The 21,311-nt window shown below is 40.4% G+C and overlaps 1 protein-coding gene across 1 annotated transcript; it reads right to left on the minus strand.

Annotated features, from left to right (window-relative positions):
• Positions 1-861: 861 nt before the first annotated feature.
• Positions 862-12,455, minus strand: sp6 (Sp6 transcription factor). The gene is made up of 2 exons (XM_018089350.2): positions 11,563-12,455; positions 862-3,218 (listed from the first exon to the last, which is right to left on the minus strand). Exon 2 carries the CDS (start codon positions 3,186-3,188, stop codon positions 2,172-2,174), a length of 1,017 nt encoding a protein of 338 aa, XP_017944839.2. The 5' UTR covers positions 3,189-3,218; positions 11,563-12,455; the 3' UTR covers positions 862-2,171.
• Positions 12,456-21,311: the final 8,856 nt, after the last annotated feature.

Below are 21,311 nucleotides of genomic sequence, written 5' to 3' on the forward strand. Positions count from 1 at the left end.
GAATTCACTTTAGTAGCAGTTTCAGGACTTCAAACCTCCACAATTTCCCACTGTATAAGGATTAGTGGCTTCTATACAAATAACAAAGAAATAAAGTAGAATTACTGGCCATGTTCCAGACTGACCGCCACATGGCTGGCCCCAATAAATAAACCCTAGCTGGCACCTCAGCCCATTCACCAGTTACAAGGAAGACACAGATACCATTAGAGACAATAGGAAAGGCAGTTGAACCCAAGTGCAGGATTTAACCCCTATCTCTGTCCTTGCTGGCAGCCCTAGGAGCAGATCCCCGTAATTCAGTTCTGTGTGTTTATACAGACTTGTGGCCTGCAGTGGTTGCAGTCTTACCCAAGTATAACCTGGGAAAACCGAAAGGGTCGTATAGTAGTTAGAATTCTATCCACCAGGCAGGTGAGGGTTAATTCAGTTCCCTACAGGTCCCCTGGGTGCAGCCAGTGCGTGCTGGTGCTTTTCTGGGGCGTGGAGCATTTCTGTGCCCGTATCCCTCCACACCCTGTTTTATAGGTACATTTCCCCCACAATACGCTGTGCGTTTGTTGTGTAGGAGAGGCTGTCCCCCCACCCATTGATTAATGAGGGAGAGCTGTAAGGGTTAACTTGGCATCCTTCTCAAACACATTTAGCCTGCCTCCCATTTGCTGACAGTCGGGAGATGGGAAGGTGAAACACAGGCAAGGTGGTTGTTAAAGTAGAAAGCACAGAGAGTGGCTTATGAGGGTTTAGCAGCCCCAAGTTCACTGGCAGAAGGCGTGGGAATAGCACAACTCCAGGCACTGGGACTAATAAAATGCTCTAGAGAAAATACATAAAACATTTTATTTCTGCATTTTTTTTACGTTGCATGTGTTCATGTAGGAGCATAGTTCTACTAGCACCCCATTCTGAGCGCTGCTTTTAGGGATCCTACCTTACCTTGCACCCCACTACTATGCCCCCCTACTCTTCAGCCTAAGGATATATCATGTTCTATTCTCTTATCCAACTTTCTTAATACAATATTTCCTTAACCCCTTCTCTCTGCCTCCCTTATTCAGTTTACAGCTTTCCCCCTCACTGACTGAGAGCCGGACCCCTGGTTTCCCTGCTATTCCTCCACTGCACTTACTCCCTGCACTTTTATTCTATCCCTTTACTTGCTCTACGTGGCTACTCTTTCTTCATACTACACTCAGATCACCTTCTTGACAATATTATTAATGTATTTGTTTCTGAATAACCCTATTTCATCACTAGAGCTACATCCTCTCTGTTTCTATTATTGTATGTGGTTTCCTCTACACTTGTTGCTGCAAATCACACATCTCTAACCAATGGCTTGCCAGGCACCCTCTTGTAATGCCATGGATACTGCTTTAATGTCAATAATAGTGAAGTATACATTACCATGTCCTCTTATTCCTTCCCATGTGCTTTTACCCCTGTAGTGGACTAACAATGCCACAGTGCCACTGCTATTCTGTGTTGCCCCCTTCCGCACTTCTCCACCAGGGGGACGCTAACTTGGTAAATACTAAGCTTTTGTGCAAGAAGATATCTTTAGCCCAAAATAGAAGGTGGGCAAGTTAGTATCAGAAATCCTCCTATGTTAACAATACACCTTCCATATTAGTTCTTCTAAAGTTGCACCTTAAATCTGCACTCAGTATGTGTCCCTGTACGACTTGCTTCCTAATCTATTAATGGGAGAACCTCTTATGTGTCTGACTGGTCCTATTACTCATTTACAACATACTCAGCCTTCCTCTCCTTATTGGTAACTTCCATTATGTCCGGGTCCCATAGATAATAATGCCCAAGATTCATTCCGATGACACCGTACAATGTGCTGTACATTGCCTCTTCACCCTTACTTATTTCCCATTGGTTCATACACCTTGTCATCTGAAATTATACCTATACCCTAATGTTCTTTTCTAGGTATCATTATACCAATTCATTTGAGATAAAGATAGTGTTAATTTAATCTGCTAAGGAACCATTATCCCTTCTATTCCAATATCAGAGATGTTAGATCTGGATGCTAGAACCAATAAACGATCTATTCCATCTACAAAATAAATTAAATATGTTACAGAATTCCTCTCTGTTTTCAGTCCGGAGGTAGGATATACTCATCCAGGACAGGACCCCTATTTGCTTGCTAAGTGTCAGTTTGTAGTGCTTGCTCCGCTCTCATCTGGCTCACTCTTGGCCTTACTTGATGCCTCTGTTGCCCCCCTGCTTTCACCCTCATGTGTCTTCATATGTTTGGTTAAATGATCACTGCGCATGAAGACACGACTACAGGAGGGACAGGGGTACTTTTTCGCTCCAGTGTGGGTCTGCAGATGCCTTTGTAACTCATCACTCCGAGTGAACCTCTTGCCGCAGAACAGCCAGTTGCACACGAACGGTCTGTCTCCACTGTGCCAGCGCAGATGAGCCTTTAGATGGGAGGTCTTGGCATATGCTTTGCCACATCCCGGAATGTGGCAGTTGTGAAGATTTTTGTGCTTGCCACCCTCTCCACCACCACCCACACGTTCTGCCTCTTGGCAGTTAGGACAGCGACAGGCTGTTTGGGCTGCACTTCGTGGCATCGCTCTTCGAACACCTTTGGGTCGAGGTGAACCTTCTGATCCCTGGTCAGAGGAATGGGATTCCAGAGTTGGTTCCAAAGCTCCCATGAGGTGGGAAGAAGGTGGAAGCATGTGTGCAGGAGGCACACACATCTCTGGGCTATAACCTCCAAGTGGAGGTTGGTGAGGTGAGGAAGCAGAAAAGCCCCCTGCTCCAGGCTGCAGATCCACCCAGCTAGAACTAGCATGAAGATCCCACCAAGAAGGTACCCCACCCTCTTCTCCAGATCCACCTGGACCTGGGGGTCGGATCCAAGTTTCATACGGGTGGGACATCTCAAGAGGTGGGTGCAGAAATTTGGGAAATAAGTTGCTTTCCTCGGATTCCCGAACTGAAAATGTCTGGCTGGAGGGTCTCACCGAGGTCAGGGAGGTGTATTTCTCGCTAGCAGAAAAGGAACACTCTTGAACACCGTCTGGCTGTAAGGAAAGTCCTGAATCTGCTTCTGAGAGCTGAAGGTATGGTCTCACAGAGATCTCAGGCGGTGAAGGAGAGTCAGTCTCAGATGGCTGGTTCCCCAAAGAGCTACATACAGCAGTCAGCATTGCAGAGATGAAGACCAAGGCGGTGTTTATCTGTAGAAGTGTAAACGATAGAGGTGTGAGGTTAAAGGAGAATAAAGCAGTTAAAAAAAAAGTAATGGTTCTCTGCTCAAGTTCTGTGTCTACATGTTTCCTCCAATGTCCTTTGACTCCCACCTCTGTGCATGGGAATTATGGGACTAGGATCTCACGTCACCCGCCCTGATTAGATGTTTTCAGATAGTCAGAGGAAATGTAAATATAGTTTATCTTTCATCCTAAATATCCCAGGAGCCAGCAGCTGTAATAAAGGTCTGAAGGATGCAAATTACAGTAATTACAGTCTCGACTCTAATGAGAAGTGGAGGATGAGAAAGACCTCCATGGATATTAGGGCCACATAGTCTGAGGGACACTAAATTAACTGGTGCGGTGCTAGAGGCTTCTTACTCACATTTGTATACAAATCATTGCAGGTTTGAGTAATTATTGTTCTCTAAGTCACTACTGACACATACATGCATGGCTTGGGAAGCCTGGAAATGGTATCACCCCTTAGTGCTCTAGCACATGTGCCCATGGCAACAGTAAAAAAAGTCTGCATGGGTGCTTGATTTCTGCTGGTGTTGAACAAACTCTGGACAAACATATCCCAGTCTAGACTGAAGGGTTTAATGGATAACACGAATTCATTTGAGGGCTGAGATGGTAAAAAAAACATTTGTTTTTAAATATATCATGTCACCAAGGTTTTTTTTATGAGCTTACAAATGTAGGCTCATAAAAAGGGGCAGGTCATGGCACTTTGAGGTCCTACTATTCCCATAGAGCAGGGATACCCAACATTTTTTTTTTCCTCCTGAGCCACATTCAGATGTAAAAGCGTTGGGGAGCCACACAAGCATGAAAAATATTATTTGGGAAGCTGTGATTGGCTATTTGGTAGTCCCATGTGACTGCTGGCCTGCAGGAGGTTCTGCTTGGAGTAAAACTGTGTCTCTGAGCTTCCAAAACTTGTCTCCAAGCCAGAAATATAAAAATGGCTCCTACTTCGGGGCCACTGGGAGCAACATCAAAGGGGGTGGGGGGCAACATGTTGCATACGAACCCCTAGTTGGGGATCACCGCCATAGAGATATGTTATTTGTTATAATACAAGATTCATGTGACATCACAAAGCACAGATTATGACCAATAACATCGCTAACCACCATATTAAGATACATTTTAAAGGTTTTCCACAGACACAAGGTAACCAGTACGAGCGATTTAATACAGGTTGCAGTGTACTCTGTATCTTATAATACACAGGGGTGCAGGGGTGTGCGACAGTGTGTGGGGACTGGGTGGCAAGGAGAGAACCTTGCCTCTGGCAGCACTTTACTGTAGGTGTCAACAAGGGGTTCCAGATTTCCATTTATTACTAGAAATTCTCTCTGAAATATCAATGCCCTCCTTCCTTTCCCTGGTCCTGGGAGTGGTAAGTTCAGGGGGGATTGTGGAGCAACATGGGGATAACTGCCTCAGCCGGCACTTGGGGCATAGGTGGCCCTGCCATGAACTTGGAGTGTTGGCAGTGGAATTTCAGATAGTCAGTCGCATCGGTTATTGGCTGAATAGCTAAAGATGGACATAATCATGTAAGAACTCTATTAGTAGTGAGAGAGAGGGCCAAAATACCACCGAGTCTGTTTCAGTGAAGGGCGTCTCTAGAGAGGATTGGAAAATGTGGCAGGACTATCTCTATGGTGGGGGGAGGCTGTATCATGAGAAAAATGTATAAAAGATAGTGAGGTCAGAGAGTGGCAAATATAATCATATTATTACAGATCACAGATCCCCAAGTGGCTTATCCTTTAAATGTAGATATGGGGATATGTTGTGTCCTATAATATATTATTATATATCAGTCAATCTACAATCATTACAGCTAATACTGTCTACATGAGGGGTTCTTCTATCAGTTATGGCGCCATGATCCCCTCTAGTAATGAGAAATGTCTTGCTACTCTACAGAAGCCAAAATGACTTGTGTAATTTTTCCAACTCCACTTTGTGTGTGACAAAGCCGAACTCCTGACTTATTCTGGGTGAAACCCAAACACTTTGTATAAGAAACTTCAAGGTCTCTGGCAGACGTGGCATCCAACCACTGAATTGTCTTTGGGGAAACCACAGTGGTTAAAACACCCTTCCCATTCAAAAGAATGGCAAACGCCTTTGCATGTATAACTGTAGGCAATGCCATATTGCTTGGCTCACCATATCCCCTGGGCTAAATGCTGCAATATCTGTGTTTGAACCTCTGCAGATATTCCAATTTAAACGTAGGGGTAGAGTCGTTAAGCATTTAAATTGATGACATCTATTAGTACTAACAAACTTTCTGATAGGAAAATGGCATAGTTATATATATATATTTCTTACAATACAAGTCATCTGATACAAGTGACCTCAGTAGGTGCTGTTTATAACCGGTGACATCACTAAACAACGTTTATAAAGATACATTTTGCAGGTTATTTTTACAGATGTATATAAATTTTAACAGTTACATTACAAAAATGTAATAAATGTAATATTATGATAACAGCTTGTACCTTGTAATTAAGAATGCATAAATCCATGTTGATGACAAAACAATTTAATGGGGTTTCTTTAATGTTTAAATGTCATTTAGTAGTCTGAAGACATGGCACGTCGCTTTATACAAAACTCCAGGTTCCAAGTATTTTCAATAATGGATCTCATACATGTGTGCTTGTGTATATACATATATATATATGTCAACTTTGAGAAAGGCTGGAATATCAGCCGAAATGTCAGTCTTGTCCTGTGTGAAGCGACCAGTTTGTTAGAATATATATATATACGAAAATGTGCCTGCACTCATCTCCAAACTTTCTTTTGAGGTGCACAGTCAAAAAAAATGTATATATGGGTGGTGAGTCCTTAAGGCAGTGATCCCCAACCAGTGGCTCAGGGGCAACATGTTGCTCCCCAATCCCTTGGATGTTGCTCTCAGTGCCCCCAAACCAGGGAGTTATTTTTCAATTCCTGACTTGGGGGCAAGTTTTGGTTGAATAAAAACAAGATTTCCTACCAAATAAAGCCCCCTGTAAGCTGATAGGGTGCATAGAGGCTGCCTAATATCCAATCACAGCCCTTATTTGGCACCTCCATGAACTTTTATGGTGCTTGTGTTGCTCTCCAAGTCTTTTTACATTTGACTGTGGCTCACAAGTAAAAAAAAGGTTGGGGCCCCTACCTTAAGGTAAGAACTAGTTATTGTGACCAGTCAGGAACAAGACGGGTAGGAGTTGGATGGAGCGGACAAAGAAACAGGAACAGGCATAAGGGGGGCAGAGTGGGCAAAAGGAATGATTAGGTTGCATAGACTAGAAGAAACAGGACTGGAGAAAGAACAGGATTGACCAATAATGCTGCTAGGTTGTGATGGGAGGGCAAGGTGAAAACTTGAGAATAAATGTGGATGAGAGTAAATCAGAGATGAAAGAACTCACCAGCTGATCTCCTGGATTAATGGTTAAGGAGAGCAGCCAAAAACCTGTAGGTTTCTGGCTCTGATCCCATCGGATCCTAACAGCTACAAACCTCTGTGGTGCCAGAAAAAATCCTAAAAATGCTTATTTACTTTATTAATATGATATTGTATATGGATTTTCAATATGCCGAGATGAATAGGCATAGAATGTATACGTTTTTTTGCAAAATTATTGAATATTAGTTGGCGGTAAAAGATAAACTTTTACTATGATGTAGACAATGTATTCTTACATTATCTGCACGGAACATTTTCTTAGTGTTTTTAAATGATTGCAGCTCTTCGGCTTATAAGTTAATAAGTTACTGCTTCTGAAGTAAAAATGCCATAAAGTGAGGTTATTTACCCTACTGTGTGTGAGTGTGATAGGGACATTTGCCTTTAGGTTCCACTGGGACAGGGACTGGGGTGAAGTGAGTCGCTATCATGGCGGTGGTTACGTTAGTATTATCTTTTTTCTTTATTTGATTTTCGCAGAATAAAATCTAATCACAGAATGAATCTGCTTTGTGGATGTAGAGATGCTGACCATCACAACCCAATGTTAGCTTCAAGTTCAAGTTGGAGAGAGGCAAAATGCAAATAAAAAAATAATTCAAAACTGAGAAAAGGGAAAGACATACATATTGCCTGGTTCCATATCACTTCCAGCTGCTTTGGTTTTACATACCCTGCATAGAAAGAGGCTAAAAACTGTGCAAAAATGTGCTTTCCCCTGTGCCAAACATAAACTACCATTGTAGCGTCCCCTATGCCTCCTCCAGTGTTTTTATTGGCCTTCCCCCTGTCCTGTGAAATGCTGTATACTGACCCGATTCTCAGTGATCATATCTTTCATGTGTATGAATAAATAATTGCAATAAGGCATCATCTGTAATATATATGTCTGGCTAAAAAATGCAACCAGACTTACTTAAGCAATCTTAAACATGAATTTAAAAATAGATATATACAGTTCACTGCATTTGATATATTTACTTATACACGTTCACGCTGAGAATTGGGGAGACTGGCAATTTGTACTTCTAGATACACCTAAAAAGGGTTGGACTGGGTTGGTGGAACACCGGGAAAAACCCAGTCGCCCTCCCCTCGTGGGCCCCAGACACAATTCCTACCTGTAAGCACTGTTGCTCCCCTGATCGTGGCAATGTCTAGGTGCATGAGTAGGGGGGGGGGGCAGAGGCTGGCTGGGGCCCCTGAGCAAGTGTAGGGGTCCCTGGGGCAGGAGCCCCAGTGAGCCTTAGATATCCAGTCTGATGCTGCACCTGAAAGTCCAGTTTGGAGGTCAGTAAGATTTGGGGAGAACATGTATTTTTTATCCTACATATTCCTGAAAATATGACTGATACATTGATATTTTGCTACTTATTCCATGAGCCAAGAGGGGCCCTGACCAAACATTGTACCATCAAAAGGGGCCATAGCCAAAAGTGGGACTGGAACCAGGAATGTCTGAAAACCAAGCTAAACATCCCATCCTAGAGCTCATTCAGATTGAATGCCTGACCACTTGGATTGTATCATAAATATTACGTACGGACGTGTAGATTACTTCTCATCTACTGATTCAAGACCTATGGCTGGGGTTGGCTCTCCTGTTTCTGTTCAGCTCCGCACAAAGTACATCACCCTTGACTGAAGTAATTTAGCCCTCAGATATGGTTTAAGACACAACCTACCTCTTCCTATTCCAAATTGGCTAATAATCCCCACACATGTGCCAATGGAAATCAGCAGTCTACACTGCCAATTCAGTAACAAGGTTTGGCAATACGTTTACTGCATGTGTGGCCAGATTTATTTTTCAATAGTGGTTCAACAACCATGAACGCCGTGTAATCAGAGGCAGATTTTGGTCTGATGCTGCCCTAGGAATTGGACCTTGGACTCCTCTCCTACCTTGATGATCAGCACTTGTTCAGTAAAGGCTGCTGTGCATGTTCTGATCTTATAAGACAGAGGTGCCCCCTCCATCCCCTAAGCTCCCCTGATTTAACCAAAAGTGTCCACAGCAAGCTAGGGGGATATTTTTATATTGGAGTTTTATTCTCTGTATAGAGGGCTGCCCCCTTAAACTGACAAACTAGGCAGTAATTGGTTCTCGGGTTTATTTTGTCTCTTTTCAATTCAACCTATGTTTAAGACTCTACTACTGATGCAAAAGCATATATGGAACAATACTTGTTATCTGACAAGCCCCTTTATAAAAGGTTCCAGAAATACCAGAAATATAGAGTCTATATTACCAATGCCTAAACACACACTCAGATCTAACATTATTTCATAAATATTCCAAGGTGGAATATGGGCACCCTAAAGGACTGTATAAAATGTATGTTTTTATTGAAACCCTTAAAACCACATGTGCTGATGTTTTGTTCCCCAACTGCTACTGTTTAAGATCTTGAGACTTCAGAACAGTTCTAGATGGTCAACGAAATGCCAGAGATGGTTTTAATGTTTCAATAAAATGTTCCCTCAGAGCACCCATACTTACCTTGGAAGGGAAGGGCCTTTTCTCTTCTGTATCCCAATTACTCAGCACCTTAAAAGCAGGAATCTAAAGGGGTGCATTGACAACTGAAGCTGAGCCAGTAGATCTTCAGATGGTGACCAGTAGATCACAGCAGTCAAATGACCACTTTTGATTAGTCTTCCGAGACCTTTCCATTATCCACATGAGGGGGTTGGCTGACATACATTTACTAAGAGTAAGCCCCTACATTTTTAATGTTTGGGAACCCCTGACTATCAATCTTCATTGCAGTCATACACAGATACACAGGTGCAAAGTGTATTACTTTGATTTATATCCCATATATATCCTCTATTTGCACTCTTTTTGTATAAGCCAATAGCCTGGGAGTCAGAACTAAAAAAAACTTCATATAAAACTGCACTCACAGATCTTATAAAGTGAAAAAGTGATAATTTACTAAATCTATCTATCTATCATCTATCTATCTATCTATTATCTATCTATCATCTATTATCTATCTATCTATCTATCTATCTATCATCTATCTATCTATCATCTATCTATCTATCTATCTATCTATCTATCTATCTATCTATCATCTATTATCTATCTATCTATCTATCTATCATCTATCTATCTATCATCTATCTATCTATCTATCTATCTATCTATCATCTATTATCTATCTATCTATCTATCTATCATCTATCTATCATCTATCTATCTATCTATCTATCTATCTATCTATCTATCTATCTATCTATCTATCATCTATCTATCATCTATCTATCATCTATCTATCAATCTATCTATCTATCTATCTATCTATCATCTATCTATCTATCTATCATCTATCTATATCTATCTATCTATCTATATCTATCTATCATCTATCTATCTATCATCTATCTATCATCTATCTATCAATCTTGCTATCATCTATCTATCTATCAATCTATCTATCTATCTATCTATCATCTATCTATCTATCTATCTATCATCTATCTATATCTATCTATCATCTATCTATCTATCATCTATCTATCATCTATCTATCAATCTTGCTATCATCTATCTATCAATCTATCTATCTATCTATCATCTATCTATCTATCATCTATCTATCTATCTATCATCTATTATGTATCTATCTATCTATCTATCTATCATCTATCTATCATCTATCTATCTATCATCTATCTATCTATCTATCTATCTATCTATCTATCTATCTATCATCTATCTATCTATCTATCTATCTATCTATCATCTATCTATCATCTATCTATCAATCTATCTATCTATCTATCATCTATCTATCATCTATCTATCTATCTATCTATCTATCTATCTATCTATCTATCATCTATCTATATCTATCTATCATCTATCTATCTATCATCTATCTATCATCTATCTATCAATCTTGCTATCATCTATCTATCATCTATCTATCAATCTATCTATCTATCTATCATCTATCTATCATCTATCTATCATCTATCTATCTATCTATCATCTATCTATATCTATCTATCATCTATCTATCATCTATCTATCATCTATCTATCAATCTTGCTATCATCTATCTATCTACTGTATCTATTAGACTGGACTGTAAAGTGCAGGGATGCTTATGTAAAAAATTAAATATAGTTCACTAGTTAGGTTAAAATGGTACTCAATATAAATATAGTAAATGTTGAAACTATATATCAACATGTAAGTATTTATATGGAATTTTATTATTTGTATTGCTGGTATATCAACATATATAGCTCTTAGTTGAAAATGGAAAATATTAAACTTTCCCCCTAGTATAAAGTATGCCTGTGGCTTTTCCTGGTGTATCTGTGTATCTGAGGGGGTAGGAACAGACAGGGTAGATAAGGATTGTAGGAAATTTACTATACTGTATGCATTTCCAATAAACTAAGAAGAGAATCCAACAGATGAATTGATAGGACTTGCCTAAGGTGGTAAAACCTGCAACTGCTGCATCCCATAATAGCTGGGCAATCAGGCCCTTTTCTCGGGGCTATAATAAAGCTCACTCTGCAGAATCTTTTCTAAATGCAAATGCACATTCAGCTCACACCAATTCACACGAGTGTATTAGGAATTTACTTGCTCTGTTCTGTGTGTCAGTGCTTGTTATTGATCACTAGGCAGTAGGTTGGTAGGTGGATAGAAGGAGACAGAGGTAGAAAGATTGATTGGAGATCGCTAGATACATTGATAGATACATAAATTGTAAGATATTTATTTTTGAACCTTTCTCTCTTTCTGTATATATATTTTAGCAATACAGACTATTTAGCCCTATTAAAAAGCAATAAGGAGTAACCTACCTTTTTATAATCTGCTTAAGACTCACAAAGCTGCTTGAGATTCCTCGAGATGTAGTGAGATTATCGGGTTGAAGCCTTTCTGTATTTCCTATGACAGACAAGATCCGAACATCATTGTGGTCATCACTTTGGATTCCTCGTTTAATCGCAAACCTCGATTCCGTTTATTGGGGTTCTACCTTGGTCATCTATTATACGCCAGAACCTGTTCACAGAAGCTTTGGTTTTACCTTTGGTGCATTTGTTTTTATCAGAAGTCTAAGGTCCTCCAGAAATATTTTTGGCCAGGGAACCAATTAGAATCAGATTCTGCACCTTGTATAGAAAGGAGCCTTGAAGACGTTCAAGCTGACCCGCCTGAGGGCATCTAGTCATTAGCACATAGTGTTTGTATGATGATCAGAAGCCTTGAGGCATTTTGTGATAGCCTCTGGACATTCAAGGTTCAGCCGGATTCTGCATGTTCATCTTAATTCAACATCTTGTAGATAAGTTTCCTGGGGATCCTTTTTTGTCCAATACAATTCAGAGTTACTTGATTATATGATTCCAATAGGTTGGAGACCATATAGGGTGACTGACCAGGGGGCAGCGGAAACAACATTTACATCTGCAGCCTGAAGACCATTGTAGATCAACCATCTAAGAACATGGAGTGGTCACCATCCTTACGCCCGGGCAGAGGTCACTTCAGATGAGTTCTTTGGAGTCCCACCGTGCGTGCAACTCCTAAACTTTCCTCTCCTCAATCACAGGCAGATCACACCTAACTTTTCCTGGTTGCACCTCTGCCTTTTTCCCAGTTCAGCTCCTCCCCACCACCTCACCTTACTAGTGCGATTAACCCTTTGATGCGGGGAAACCTGTGGCAGCTGGCAGAAACCTCATCCTGTGATGTTTAACTCATTAAAGGAAAGGGCGTGCCGGACAGCAGACAGCTGAAACACACAAGAAAGGAAAGAAGGATTTGAGGATTACCTGTGAGATGCAGATTACCGAAGGAAGTGCCTAGATTAAAAAGTAGCAGGGTACCAGCACAGGAAGCCACACAGAACCAAAAACACAGCAGTGATGCTGTGGTAGCACCCAGTAAGGGGCAACACAACCAGTGTAATCCTGCTACAGACGCACACAGGCTTACGGGGAGATATACATGGGGCTATATACATGGGGCTATACACATGGGGATATACACATGGGGCGATACACATGGGGAGATATACATGGGGGGGATATACATGGGGATATATACATGGGGCTATATACACGGGGCTATATACACGGGGATATATACATGGGGCTATACACATGGGGAGATATACATGGGGATATATACATGGGACTATATACATGGGGCTATACACATGGGGATATACATGGGCATATATACATGGGGAGAGATACATGGGACTATATACATGAGGATATATACATGGGGAGATATACATGGGACTATATACATGAGGATATATACATGGGGAGATATACATGGGACTATATACATGGGGCTATATACATGGGAATATATACACGGGGATATATACACGGGAATATATACATGGGGATATATACATGGGGCTATATACATGGGAATATATACATGGGGATATATACATGGGGATATATACATGGGGCTATATACATGGGGATATATACATGAGGATATATACATGGGGATATATACATGGGGCTATATACATGGGGCTATATACATGGGAATATATACATGGGGATATATACATGGGAATATATACATGGGGATATATACATGGGGATATATACATGGGGATATATACATGGGGCTATATACATGGGGCTATATACATGGGGCTATATACATGGGGCTATATACATGGGGCTATATACATGGGGATATATACATAGGGATATATACATGGGGATATATACATGGGGCTATATACATGGGGATATATACATGGGGATATATACATGGGGATATATACATGGGGATATATACATAGGGATATATACATGGGGATATATACATGGGGATATATACATGGGGATATATACATGGGGATATATACATAGGGATATATACATGGGGATATATACATGGGAATATACACATGGGGATATATACATGGGGCTATATACATGGGGATATATACATGGGAATATACACATGGGGATATACACATGGGGCTATATACATGGGGATATATACATGGGGATATATACATGGGGATATATACATGGGGATATATACATGGGGCTATATACATGGGGATATATACATGGGGATACATATGTAGCAATGTATTTTTAACCCCCACCACTAGCACAGCACAGTCATATGCAGCAGTTTATCATTATATGAATTATCACTGTGATTTGTGTATTTGTATATGGGATGCAGGATGGATAAACCTGCCTGGGCACAGGTACAATGAGTAACACATAGGGAAAGATAATACATACCTGCAGAGATATATACGTAAATAATTGTAAAGATATGCAGACAGAGATATTTACAAAGGGCATTGGTTGCACTGTCATAATATGGCTGATGGCCCAGATCCAAAATGCCTTTCCACCGGCAACAATAGGAGTCAAACAGCAGCCTAACATAGTCCAGGACACCCGTGGTCCATGATGTTTTTTAACATTTTTTCTATGCTATATGTGTGGTTCCTAGTGAGTCCCTTAGAATAGGGTCGGCAACTCAGCATAAAGGCGACACACGCAGCAGGATAGGTGATCAGAAAATGCTAGCTTCTGATTGGTTGCTATAGGTTACTAGAACTTTTCACCCTTACACATGAGCTATTTTATATGATATATTTTTATAGAGACCTACATTGTTTGGGGGTATAGATAACCTATTCCTTCATATCCATTGTGAGATTTTTACCTGCTTTCCTGCTCTCGCGCTGGCTGGACAGAAGAACCATACTGCAGCCATAAGTTATACTTCTTTTGTCAATTTTTTAGTGTAAACCCCTAAACAGCCCTATCATACTTTCCTCCCAAGGAATGGGGGGGGGGGGGGATTTCTCTGTAGAAAAAATACAGGAAAGATACAGTGTACACCATTTACCTAAGAGAATTTAGGCTCATTTCATCTCAGCCCAACTGTATTTCTATTGTACTAATCCAAACTCTATTAGTGACAGATATCATTTAGTGTCCATGGTCTATCAGTGTATCACAGTCAACACTGGGGGTATTTCCCTTGCTTGACTCGCCCCTTAACCAATCCTGTGTATGTTAGGCAACTACCCCGTTCCTTGGGAGGCAGGTGGAAATGTAAGACAGAGCTGTTTAGGGGGTTACACTAAAAATTGACAAAAAAAGTATAACTTACAGTATGCAGTGTGGTTTATCTGCCAGCACGAGAATAGGAAAGCTGGTAAAAATCTCACAACGGATATAAAGGAATAGGTTACCTATACCCCCAAACAATGTAAGTCTCTATAAAAATATCATATAAAACAGCTCGTATAAAAGTACAAAGTTCTAGTAACCCATAGCAACCTATCAGAAGGTAGCATTTTCTGGAAATATTTTTTTCCCCTGTAGGTTGAAATAACTTGAACAAACATTAAATTAGTTTCTGGTGTTTTTGACCTTTACTACAATGTAACTTTTCCCATTATTTACCACTATACTCGGTATTTAATAATACAATAGTTTTAACAATAAAACAGCACCTTCAGCAGCATAAATCCATATTGGGGGAAAATAAATCCTGTTTTTTTCTTTTATTAGCCTAAAGGTACGGTAATCTAAGTTAAAATCCCTTATCTAGAAAATCTTAGGTCTCATGCATATTAAATCCCATATCTGTATTGCATCGTATGTATTTCCCTTCAGCTGAAGAGGTTAAAACTCAATCCTTAGTGTCAGAGAGATGGGCCGCAGATACAGCGTTGCCCCCACCCTGCATGCCCATGTACGCAAGGCACATCAGACCACACACTGAGCAGAAATCATGATCACTCAGCTAATTACATGGTCTGCTTGCATAAACTACTAGCTTGCAGGATTCATCCAGCCCTACAATATGCCTCCTGTAAGCTGACCGGATACAAAGTAGTCCTGCAAAGCAAGAACCAGGGCACCATATCCATCCTATGATTTATACCAGACTCTTTTTGGACACCCTAGACACTATCTTTTCATTAAGCACTGTATAGCAAAGATTATTAGATATACATGGACATTAAATGGAAGAAACCTCAAAAGCAAAATTAGAAAGCCCCTGCTCAAAAGAGCTTACAGTCTAGGCAAGGTAAGTTGCAATACATGGGTACAGCTCCACATTAATACTCCTTCTTGTACAGTAAGCCTGTGCCCCCAAGTATTCCACTTGGGGGCACAGGCTTACTGTACAAGAAGGAGTATTAATGTGGAGCTGTACCCTGGCAGTGTAAATACCCTACTGCCTACAAGGAGCAAAGGGCTCCCCCAAGGCTACTGGGATTGTAGGGGTGAAGATTATAGGGAGGTTCATAGGAAGCAACACCATAGCCAGGACATTACTAGAATAAATCTATACCAAAAACCAACATCCAGACTATATATACCGTACATAGGGTCTTTATATATATATATATATATATATACAGGAACAAACGGAGCACACCCTATAGCTGTTCAAACGCCCAGGGTGCTGGCAAAAAAGATTTTTAAACACGTTTATTAAGAAAAAAGGTCCCTGTGTGTGCGGCTCACTGTCTGTATATATATATATATATATATATATATATATTAAAAAAAAGTCCTCAGCACCTCACTCCAAAATGCTAATAAATAGCCGCCCTTGTGCACGGAATACAAAATAAAACACAGCCAGCACCGAGGGTCTTATAGTTCAAAACAATCTCAAGTGAATTGCATGTATAACCAACGTTTCGGTCCCTTTTGGGACGTTTTTCAAGGTCCAAAAAACTTTGAGAAAGGTTGTGGATATGGCCGAAACGTTAGATTGACGTTTTTTCCACAATAAATGCATTCTTTATTTTTTCATTAAGTCCCGTGAGTGCGGCATCTGTTCTAATTGTGCTATATATATATTATTATTAACATTATTATTAACATTTATTTATAAAGCGCCAACATATCCCGCAGCGCTGTACAATAAGTGGGTTCCATACATTGGACATACAGAGTAACATATAAAGCAATCAATAACCGATACAAGAGGTGAAGAGAGCCCTGCCCAAAAGAGCTTACAATCTACAAATATATATATATATATATAAAACAAGGGAGGATAGGATAAGAAAGAGCTAAAGAGAATTTTTTTTAACTTCTATGTTTATGTGACAAAAAGTCACATGATGGTTCGGATTCGGTTCGGCCACAGGCATGGATTCACCCGAATCCAAATCCTGCTGAAAAAGACAGAATCTTGGCCAAATCCCAAACCAAATCCTGGATTCAGTGCATCCCTATAAATAATAATGCAGTTTATAAAGCTGCAATTCTAGGTCTTTTCAGATCTGGGACAGAAGGACCTGTAAGACAAAGACAAAAGCAGCATGGGACTAGATTCAATCTGATGAGAAAAATGTATCTCTTAATTGAATTCCAAATTTCCCTATAGACTTCTAGCTTTCATGATTTAATGTTACAGGAAAATTATAATTCTAAAAAGTGCCCTAGATGCAGATTTGTTGCGCTCCAGGATGGATCTTTGCCAATAAATATTTTCCTGCCTAAATGAATGTGGGACAGGTGCCTGGAAATCCCCTTGGACCCCCCCCCCCCCAGTATGTGCATCATGCAGACGTACCACCCTTAGGGGGAGCCAACAGGTGCAAATGATGCGGGGCTCTTGCACTGCAACACTATTGCGCTTTGTACCTGCACTTCAGCATTGTGTTGTGTCAATGAGCACTAAGGGGAGCCATTTTGTGCCCTTTGGGCTCTGGCACTCATGCCCGGGGAATGGATAAATAATGCCCATAGCGTCTATACTATTTAATGCTGTAAATGTTTGCATTCGTGTTAATAAACATTATAACAAAGTAGTACAATTCAGTTCTCTTGGCAGCTTTTCCACTTGTCCTTTAGCTTTTGTTTTGCTTTGTGTGTTGGCAGCGCCAATTATACTCCCATTAATACCAGAATTAATATATCTGTGTTCAAGAACCATTGCTCACTTCCTTGTGGATTTACATAGTAATTATTACAGTGCAATAGGGACTATTTTGTCTCCAATATAACTGCGCGGGGACAGAAGCCAAGAGGCCGGGGCTATCAGAATGTATAAGTAAGAAGCTGCTAGTCAGACACCTGGATGTGTAGGAAGGAACAGCTTCCAAAGAACTGGAGAATAAAATGAGACGTGCCAGCACTTGCGCCGACTGCCTCAGGCCTACAATTACCCGGTGGTCATACTTCAAGAATGGCATATGGGTTCCTTCTCGGGAGGGGCCTTATTTACTCTCGGAGATGTCCAACCTCTGCTAGTCCAGCTGCTGCCGATACAGGGATAGGATCTGTTATCTGAAAGCCTGTTATGCAGATAGTTCCGAATTATGGGAAGGCCGTCTCCCATAGACTTCATTATGAGCAAATAATTCTAATTTTTAAAAATAATTGCCTTTTTTCTGTAATAATAAAACAGGACCTTGTAACTAAGATATAATTACCCCTTATTGGGGACAGAACAGCCCTATTGGGTTTATTTCATGGTTAAATGATTCCCTTTTCTCTGTAATAATAAAACAGTACCTGTACTTGATCCCAACTAAGATATAATTAATCCTTATTGGGGGCAGAAGAGCCCTATTGGGTTTATTTCATGGTTAAATGATTCCCTTTTCTCTGTAATAATAAAACAGTACCTGTACTTGATCCCAACTAAGATATAATTACCCCTTATTGGGGGCAGAACAGCCCTATTGGGTTTATTTAATGGTTAAATGATTCCCTTTTCTCTGTAATAATAAAACAGTACCTTGTACTTGATCCCAACTAAGATATAATTACCCCTTATTGGGGCAGAACAATCCTATTGGGTTTATTTAATGGTTAAATGATTCCCTTTTCTCTGTAATAATAAAACAGTACCTGTACTTGATCCCAACTAAGATATAATTACCCCTTATTGGAAGCAAACAATCCTACTGGGTTAAATTAATGTTTAATGGATTTATTAGTAGACTTAAGGTATGGAGATCCAAATTACAGAAAGATCCCTTATCCGGAAAATCTCAGGTGCTCTTGCTAAAAACTGCACCTTCAGGTTAACTTAGTATGTTATAGAACTTTAGCAACTTTTCAATTGCTCTTCATTTTTTATTTGTTATAGCTTTAAAATGATTCCTTCCGACCCTTTCCAGCTTTCAAATGGGGGTCACCGACCCCGGCAGCAAAAATAAATTCTTGCTCTGTGAGGCTACAGTTTTATTGTGATTTTGTATTACTTATCTTTCTATTGATGCCGCCTCTATTCATATTCTTGCCTCTCTTTCACACCACTGTCTAGTTGCTAGGTTAAATTGGACCCTAGTAACCAGATAGCTCCTGAAATTCCTAACTGGAATAAATCAAAAGCTGCAAACGATAAAAAATGAAGACCAATTACAAATGGTATCAAATTAGCACTCTCTCTACACCAGTGATCCCCAACCAGTGGCTCAGGGGCAACATGTTGCTCCCCAACCCCTGGATTTCAGCATATAAAAATGGTATTTATTCCTACTGTTTGAAGGAACAGATTACAGGGACAGGGATATTAGGGGTTTCTGTGTTGTGTGGGGCTCTTTAAGAAATAAAAAAACTCACAGTGGAACAAAAATGGCCATAGATGTCAATACATTTTATGCAGAAAAATGCAAGTGAATGACCAGTGATTTCTAGCAATTTGCCACCCAACTAACAAACAACAAAACAAACTCTCAGAAACCCCACATTTCCCCAGTTTGGTGCTGTCACTGTGATAAATGATCCCTTTTGTTTTTCTGCTTACAGCCCACGTACAGCCCACGTACAGACACTTTTCTCTGCTTAACGCTAAAGATATTATTAATTAGATTACAGCCTGGAACATTTCATTTTAGAATCCCACACAACAATATTTAAGAGAGTGTTGAAAGGTATATGGGGTGATAAAAATACAAGAACAAAACATAGATATTTATCCCTTTAACACTAATAAACTTGTATTTTGTCAGGAACTAATTTGGGCTGGAAGTAACCGGAAAGACTGTGTGCCCATTCGAAACCTGTCTTGTAACGTGACGCGCTGATTGCTTTGTGTGTGCCGAGGTGCGTTGAAAGAAACTCTAATTGCTAGTTTTTCCCTCAATTCAATGAGTTTATGATACAACTTCCTTTGCATTCTTTTTAAAAACGGTATTTAGTAGGATTTATTATGATTTCTGATTTGACACCGTGTGGTATGTAATGCGGAGGTGCAAATTAGGGTTGCCACCCGTCTGGCTTTGGCGTGGACAGCTTGGTTTTCGGAAGGGCTGTCTGGGCCAAAACCAGCTGCCCAGTCTGGAAAACCAGACAGGACTTTCCTAGATTGACGTGGCGAACAGCCAATCACGATCATTGCGTCATAACCCAGCACAGTGACATCACAGCTCTGCCCTCATGACATCACTGTCCCGCTCTGTTATATCACTGCTCACTCCCCCCCCCACCCGGCTTTCAGCAGGGGGAAAGATGCCAACACCAGTGCAAATGGAGATGCAGACATAGAGGTGGCCATATAACTATAAGAAGTGTTCCCCACTGTGTTATATATCACTCTAAAGCATATATGTCAAACACAAGGCCCGGGGGCCAAATCCGGCCCACCTGGCTGTTTTATGTGGCCCTTGGTGAGTGTGTCTGACCATCCAGTCTGATCAATTTCCATTTTCCTCACATAGTAACTAAGACTAAGGGGTATATTTATCATGCTGTGTAAAAAGTGGAGTGAAGCATTACCAGTAATGTTGCCCAGGGTAACCAATCAGTAATCAGATTTCAACAGTAGCAAAGCATCTATTGGCTGCTATGAGCAACATCACCAGAAATGTCTTACTCCACTTTTTACACATTGTGATAAATACACCCCTTAGTATCCTACTAAGTATATCATAAAAAATTTGGCCCACGACTTAGCCTGTTTTAGATTTCGGCCCCCTTATGTGATTGAGTTTGACCTGTTATCCAGAATGCTCGGGACATGTTTTTGTTTTTTTTATAAGGGGTCTTTGCGTAATTTGGATTACCATAGGCTACTAAGAAATCAATCAAAATCCAATAGGATAGTTTTGCCACCAATAGGAATAAATTATATCTTAGCTCAGATCATGAACAAGGTACTGTTTTATTATTACAAAGAAAGGGAAAAGGAAATAATTGAAAAAAATCTTAATTATTTGATAATTTGGAGATTTCTGGATAACAAGTTTCTGGGTCCCAAACCTGTACTAACATTTCCTCTTAGGCAGGGTCGGACTGGGTTTCCCACCTCAGGGGCCCCACACACACCCCTTAACTACCCCCTACATATAAAGGCACGAAATAATGCGCCGTGCATTCAAAGTTACGCAGCACATATAAAGACGCACATAGAGGCACAGATAAAAGACCACCATTTTAATTTGATCATTTGGCACTAGGGCCCATAGCTGGGCATATCGGGAGAAGATCCTCTTGCTTGGCAACCTCAGGTGTATGGCCACCTCAGACATAAAGTGTGACAGAGCTGCTGCTTTGTGAGACATAGGAAGATAATGTCACCCTTCAACTACAATTCCCTTAGCAGCATCTTT

Source organism: Xenopus tropicalis, chromosome 10, assembly GCF_000004195.4.
Source record: "Xenopus tropicalis strain Nigerian chromosome 10, UCB_Xtro_10.0, whole genome shotgun sequence".
In the NCBI taxonomy this organism is placed as follows: Eukaryota; Metazoa; Chordata; class Amphibia; order Anura; family Pipidae; genus Xenopus; species Xenopus tropicalis.

Bases quoted from the DNA above. Each gene is read 5' to 3' on its own strand.
- sp6 (XM_018089350.2), bottom strand. From the start codon at position 3,188: ATGCTGACTGCTGTATGTAGCTCTTTGGGGAACCAGCCATCTGAGACT.